The sequence below is a fragment of the Phocoena sinus genome, chromosome 14 (genome assembly GCF_008692025.1).
Source record: "Phocoena sinus isolate mPhoSin1 chromosome 14, mPhoSin1.pri, whole genome shotgun sequence".
Lineage (NCBI taxonomy): Eukaryota > Metazoa > Chordata > Mammalia > Artiodactyla > Phocoenidae > Phocoena > Phocoena sinus.
Window position 1 is genome coordinate 62,766,524 of NC_045776.1, and position 7,156 is coordinate 62,773,679.

The following is a 7,156-nucleotide window of genomic DNA, read 5'->3' on the forward strand; positions in this document are numbered from 1 at the left end:
TTTTCTTTTCTTCTTCCTAAACCTAGGAAATTTCCAGTTATTGTTTCTTTGGGTACTTTTTTATCCCCAGCCTTTTTCTTCTCTTCTTTTGGTACTCCAATGACATAGATGTCAGACCTTTTGTTATGATCCCACATTTCCTGAAGTTCTGTTCTTTTTTTTTTTTTAATCTTGTTCAGATGGAATAATCCTATTGTCCTATCTTTAATTTTTTTTTTTTTTTTTTTTTTTTTTTTTTGCGGTACGCGGGCCTCTCACTGTTGTGGCCTCTCCCATTGCGGAGCACAGGCTCCGGACACGCAGGCTTAGCCGCCATGGCTCACGGGCCCAGCTGCTCTGCGGTATGTGGGATCCTCCCGGACCGGGGCACGAACCCGCATCCCCTGCATCGGCAGGTGGACTCTCAACCACTGCGCCACCAGGGAAGCCCCCATCTTTAAATTTATTGATTCTTTCCTATGCCCTCCCCCGCTTTTTGCTCTTGAGCAAAACTCTATCTGCAGTTGGTCCTATTCATCTTGGTCAGAATCAGAAACCCTCTTTGGCATGAGGAGACAGAGAAGAAAACTATAAGAAATCATAACTTAATTTGTATTTTCTGGTTATAGAAGGACTTTTTGATGGCTAAAGATAAAGATTGAAATCTCATAGGGAAAACCTTAATAGATTTGAATACTCAAAAATTCAAACTTCTATAACATTTTGAAAAAAATTGTTAATAGGTTAAGTAGGAAACAGCAAAAAGTATATGCCATATATATGATAGCAAGTAATGTTTCTAACATATAAAGTGAGAAAACACCAAGGCTCTATGTGGATACATAGTTCACCAAAGAGGAAATGAAAATGAGCAGTATTAATTGGAAAAAAACTTTAACTTCATTACTTGTGAAGAAATGCCAATTAAAGTAAGGTGCCATCTTCTACCTATCCAATTAGTAAACTTTAAAAACTGTGACTACCTAGAGCTAATGACAGGCAGTGAAAATGCGTACTCAGATAAGGCGTCTAAGGGACACACCCTCTAGGGTGTGAGCCAGAAATGCTACTTTGAGGAGTTTTTCCTGAGGAAATTACCCGAAATACCAAGGCTCATGAATAATGCCATTCACAGCAGCATTATTTATAATAGAAAATTATCATTTATGAAACTATGTCTTGAGGGATGGTTGCATAATTACCAGGATGATCATCACTGTAAATGTTAATCCAGCATCCACCTTGAGCCAGGAAGTGCTGTCCACTAAGCTCCTTGGCAGCCCTTTGATGTTGAGCCCATTACCATCCCCATTTTACGGAACCTTGGAACAGATTGCCTTGGTCACCACCCACTCTCAGGAGTCGGGGAGATAGATGATTCCATCCTGGCTCTCCAGCTCCCAAGGCAGTTAGAAACAATGATAATCATGAGGGTGTTTTTTAACAGAGTAGGGACATGTTTACAATATGATGCTAAATGAAAAAGGAGGATCCAGAATGACTCTACTGATTTTAAGTGAAAGTATAAAATTGTTGCAAAATGCAGCATGCAGAGAAGGACTGAATCTGTGAAGGGACGGGTCGGGGAGAGAAGGTGGACAGAGAGGCCACAGAGGCAGTGCAGGTATGAGGGGTGGAGGGTGTGGGGTCAGGGCTGCCTTGGGCTCCTGGGGCCACTATTGCCATTACACAGAGCCTTTGCTGGCCTCCAGGAGATCACACAGAGACCACCATCTGGTGCGATCCGTGAGGGCACAGGGGTCTATAAGACCCTGGGTTTCTTGTCAACCAGAGCCCTCTGCCCCCCACACTCCCCTACCCACTGGGGAAGGTTAAGCAACAGTGCCCTCCTGTTCTGCCAGCCAGCCAGTGGTGCCCGCTCTGAGGACCAAACTGACATCAGATGAGCTGTGAAGGTCAAGGGAGCCAGGGAGGCTGTCTCAGGAACCTGGAGGGCACTCAGGAATGGCAGCACAGGACTCAGGATTGATGACTGCCTCCCCTTGAACCTTGCAGTCTCCACCACGGAGGGCTTTGCATCAATGGTGGGACAAAGGCAAGGAGAGCCCAGTTCCCTCATCTGAACTGTGAACTCACCAGCTCTTTGTCAAAGGGCACTCTGGGCATCGGCACAGGCACCCATGCCCCTCCCACGCAGGGCGCCTCGGGCCCCAGGGCAGGCCTGGCGATGTTGGAGGAGCTGCCTCTGGGGCACCGGTTGCACCAAGAAAGGGCACAGGCAGTGCTCTGTGCTCAGAGGCTCCACAAACAGCTGCTACCCTGAGGAAAACATCCTTAACTATTTCAAAGCCAAAAGACAGAAGGGACATTATTTCTCACTTCCCCCAAAATGAAATCCCTTAACTAGGAGCTTCCCAAACCCCAGTCCTCAGAAATCTGGAGCCTAAATTTAGATTGTCCCTGGAAGGTCACCGGATCACCGTGGTGCAGGGTCAGCTGGCAGCTGCTCAAGATAAACTGATTTCTGCCGACTCAGGCCTTTCCCCCACACAATTAATGAGATCCTGCCGTACTTCCCCTGGGAAAGCAGAACAATAGCAGCAGATGAGCAGGTGGCCTTGGCTGGCGTGCTGGCCCAAGAGCTCCTCGCCAGAAATCAGGGATCCACACCCTGCCCAGCCTGGACCCTTGGCCTGCATGCCTGCGCCCACCATGTCACCCCAGCCCCGCCGGTCTCCTCCTGCCCTTTCCCGCCTCTGGGCTCTTGTGTGGAACCTCTTCCTGGTTTTGGGCTGAACTATCACCGCCTCAGAGAGGCCTTCATCACTTGGTGTCACTCTGCCGTCTCTTTCCCTCACAGCCAAGGGCATACCTGAAAGCCCTTCCCAGTCCCTGGTTGAGGGCAGGAGCCCCCTGGGTGTTCTACCCGGACACGATGCTCCGCGTATAGTAGGTGGCCAGGAGATTCTAGAGAGTGGAAGGAAGGGCAGGCAAGTCTTCACGCCCCCGCAGGTCGGGGCTGGGCCTCTCTGTGGCAGCTCTGATTCAACTGCGGCCAGGCCTACAACCAACACAGTGGTGTCGGGGTAGAAATCAGATTGTGAGAGGTGGGGACTGAGGCCCTTCTGCCAAGTCCCCGAGATACTGTGCGGCTGTCCCCAAAGAGACGTGGACTCACAGGGGCTGCTCCAGGGTGCCAGGCCAGGATGGGCCCAAAGTGGCAGAGAGAGGGAGGCAGGTGGGCAGGCGAATGGGGAGAACCTTGTGCTGGCTGCAGCTCTGAGGTGCTGGAGGAGTGGCAGGTGGCCAGAGGTCAGCATGGGTCACAGGCAGCCCCCTGCCCAGGACAGATGCATGAAGACGGCCACTGTGCTGGGGCTTGTTCCTGGATACTGGTGGGATCAACCAGCGAGCAGACGGGCAGCTCCAGCTTGGGCCTCGAGAGCAAGGCTGAGGGATGGGAGCAGGAAGGCATCCAAGAGGAAGTGACCTTGGTAACACAACCTAGTAGATGCAGGCCCTGCCCAAGGGATACATACTGCACGCAGAAGAGGCGTGGGTGTAGACAGACCAGTCTGAGGGCCCAGAGGGAGGCAAGTCTGAATGGAACGTGGAGTATGCTGCTGGACTGGCCAGACCCAGTGCAGCTGGCCCATGTCACCTGGGCCGCTCCCAGGAGTCAGTGCTTCGTCCATGGGCAGTGCGAGCCACAGAGGGTTTCAGGCAGAGTGTGACCCAGGAGCAGGGCCTGCTGCGATGCCCAGCTGCCCTGAGGAGAACAGCCCCAGTGGCCAAGGGTGGGGCCTGGACGGCCTGAGGAGGCCACAGCAGTCGACCTGGGAAGACAGCAGCGTGGAGTGTCATGGAGGGACCCTGGGCAAGGTCCTTGGACTTGGGCCACAGGGAAGCGGGATTGAAAGGGTGGGTGGGTGGTAGGGCTGGGCCCCCTGGAGTGGATGGGGGAGGGGACGTCCAGAAAGGTCTGCAACAGGAGGGAAGCAGCGAGTGAGGGGTGTCTGGGAGGAGGCAGTGGTCCTTGGAGCGCCATCTATACAGGAAGTGAGGGGGCTGGGGTGAAAGAAGGGGTAAAATTGTCCTCCCCAATCCCACAGGGCCCAGCAAACTTGCCTTGGGTGCCTCCCCGTGCTGGACGACAGGGTATTATCTCAGCCACCTGAGGAGAAGGAACCAGGCCCAGGAAGGACCGATCTGTTGAGGCGCCTAGGCTTTGGCCAGCCTCAAAGGCAGGCCTTCTCTGGGGAGGCCCTGCTAGCAAGTCAGGCACCTGGGACCTGAGGAAGGAGTGGGGGTCCTGGTAGCCCCACTCCAGGGCAGAATACAGACTTTGCTTTAGACAGAGGGGCTGACAGGGAGTGGGGAGGGGGCTGCCAGAAAGGGACTAGTGACCCTACCTGAGCCTCAGGGGGCCCCACTGTCCATTCCAGTGGGCCTTGGAGAAATGGCTGGGCCATTGTGCAGAAGAATGCCCGGAAATCCCTCGCCTCCCGCCTCCAGCGAGGATGGGGGCTCTTCCTCCCAGTCAGGAAACTCCATGTTGGCTTCCGGAGGGTGGCCTGGGGGCTGGGGTGCCAGGGTAGCACTGCAGCTGGTGGGAGGGCAGAGTACAGCCCCTGCGTTTCTCTCTCTGTCTCTTGTCTGAGGCCTGGAGCAGGGAGTAGGTGGCAGAGCCTGAGGCCACGGGCTGCTCCTGGGAGGATTGCCTGTATGCTGGGTCACTGGGGATTTACTGACGCGGTGTCGCCTCAGCTGGGCCTCAAAGGATGGGGGATGGGCAGCATCTCCGGAAGAGGAGCAGTCGGTGCAAAGGTTGGGAAGTATGGGAAGCCCCCGCAGCAGGGGCAGAGTGGGGGTCTCCGGAGGCCATGAGAAGGCCCCGTTCTTTCTGCTTCGTGCTGGAGCCGCAAGCCCCAGGGACGTGGTGGCGCTGGGCAGGGCCTTGGACGAAGCAGGAACCTCAGCCTGACCCGCACAGGCCTTCCTGGCTTCTCGGCCTGTGAGGGAGACAGTGTTAGCACTCGAAGGGCCACAGTGGTCGGGGTGCAGAGAAGGGGGCTGTGTTGGGCTTGGACTCCAGGGAGAGCTTCCTGGAGGAACAGGCCGAGCTGTGTTTGGCTAACCCGGGGGCCCTCGGCGCAGTGGCTCCCGCCGACCGGGGCCAGGGAAGAGTGGAGCTGGCCTGGGAGGTAGGGACCAACTGGCTCGTTCGAGGATGTGTCGGGGAAATCGGTGCAGACCCAGGGTCATGCAGCTCCTGAAACGGCGAGGTGGGGGCGCACAGGGAGGTAGTTCGTGGAGCGTGGTCAGCTTGGAACGGGCTCTGCAGCGACCAGGACAACAGCGGATGAGGGTCCGGGGCCGCCACCGGATGCCCCGCGGTTCCCCGCGCCGCCCGCCTCCCGCCGCCCGCCACCCGCTACCCCCACGCGCAGTTGTTTTCCTAACTCCTGCTGCCGGGGGCGCCTGCGATTGGCTGCGGGCGGATGGCCTGGGCGTGGATTGGCTGCTCAGGGCGGGGGGCTGGGCCCGCGGGTCATAGTCCGCCCCACGAACCTTCAAATGGGAAGCCCCCCTAGAGGCGCCAGCAGACCCGAGGCTGTGCTGTGGTGCCGCTGGGCCCGGGATCGGAGGGAGTAAGCTGTGCGCGCCCGGAGGCCCCGGGCCGTCGGGCGCCCGTCTTGTCTCCAGCCATGGGGTCGGCGGCGCTGGAGATTCTCGGCCTGGTGTTGTGCCTGGTGGGCTGGGTGGGCCTGATCCTGGCGTGCGGGCTGCCCATGTGGCAGGTGACCGCTTTCCTGGACCACAACATCGTGACGGCGCAGACCACCTGGAAGGGGCTGTGGATGTCGTGCGTGGTGCAGAGCACAGGGCACATGCAGTGCAAGGTGTACGACTCGGTGCTGGCGCTGAGCACAGAGGTGCAGGCGGCGCGGGCGCTCACCGTGGGCGCCGTGCTCCTGGCGCTTGTCGCGCTCTTCGTGACCCTGGCGGGCGCGCAGTGCACCACCTGCGTGGCCCCCGGCCCGGGTAAGGCACGCGTGGCCCTCACGGGCGGCGCGCTTTACGCGCTCTGCGGGCTGCTGGCACTCGTGCCGCTCTGCTGGTTCGCCAACATCGTGGTCCGGGAGTTCTACGACCCGACCGTGCCCATGTCGCAGAAGTACGAGCTGGGCGCCGCGCTTTACATCGGCTGGGCCGCCTCGGCGCTGCTCATGTGCGGCGGCGGCCTCGTGTGCTGCGGCGCCTGGGTCTGCGCCGGCCGCCCCGACTTCGGCTTCCCGGTCAAGTACTCGGCGCCGCGGCGGCCTACGGCCAGCGGCGACTACGACAAGAAGAACTATGTTTGAGTGCGCTTGCGCGGCAGGGCCGCGAGCGGGAGGACCGGCCAGGGGAGCCCCGCATGGACGGCGGCCTCCGCGGCGCACAGGCTCTGCGGAACTCTGGGTCCTACGCACGGACCGGACTCTGTCCGCAGCCCGTCCTCTCCGGCCTCCTAGCCGGTCCCGGGCTGCGCCCTGCCCCGCAAGGCGACGCGCACTTGGGAAGACTCGCTCTGTTTGTGTGCAGTGCTGGCTCCGACGTGGGTAGGGCGCGCGTTCCTTCGGCTGTGTGGGCACTGGACTGGAGATGCCGCTCCCTCTCTTACCGTCAGGGTCTTGGATGCCACCCACTCCCTAGTGGCTCCTGCTGATTCCAGAGGGGCAGACCGAGAGCCCAGGGGCCCCAGCCTCGGCTGCCGGAGGGACGTTTATAGCTGGCCTTCACTCCATCAGCAGGCTGGCCTCCGGGTGGGGGCAAGAGACTTGGTCTGGACCTCCCTGTCTCACCCCTGCAGCTCGCCAGGCAAGGCTTACGGGCACCGGATTCTGGGTGTGGGGCCGGGGCCCTGCCCTCCTTCACAGCTTGGGGGGTTGGGGCAAGAGTCCGCTTAGTAAATGGTTTGGATACCCTCCCATCTGTGTCCTGTTCTTTGTCCAGTCACCGCCTGTGCTTTGCAGCCCCCATTCATCCACCTACCCACCAAATTTTCCCCAAAAAGCTCCTGGGGGGACCTTCCAGGGATCCCGAAGATCCCATGGCCATTTCTCAGGTCCCTCCTGCCATCTGGTCACCTTCCCGTTGGGTGGGAAACAGCCACAGCTCACTGCAACCCAGGGAGGTGAGATATGTAGTCAGAAGGGCCACTGCTGAGCCATAG

General features: G+C 58.5%; 1 protein-coding gene across 1 annotated transcript; it reads left to right on the plus strand.

The window, feature by feature from the left end:
* Positions 1-5,513: 5,513 nt before the first annotated feature.
* CLDN5 (claudin 5) lies at positions 5,514-6,911 on the plus strand. Its single transcript, XM_032653878.1, has one exon. It carries the CDS (start codon positions 5,649-5,651, stop codon positions 6,303-6,305), a length of 657 nt encoding a protein of 218 aa, XP_032509769.1. The 5' UTR covers positions 5,514-5,648; the 3' UTR covers positions 6,306-6,911.
* Positions 6,912-7,156: the final 245 nt, after the last annotated feature.

Bases quoted from the DNA above. Each gene is read 5' to 3' on its own strand.
- CLDN5 (XM_032653878.1), top strand. From the start codon at position 5,649: ATGGGGTCGGCGGCGCTGGAGATTCTCGGCCTGGTGTTGTGCCTGGTG.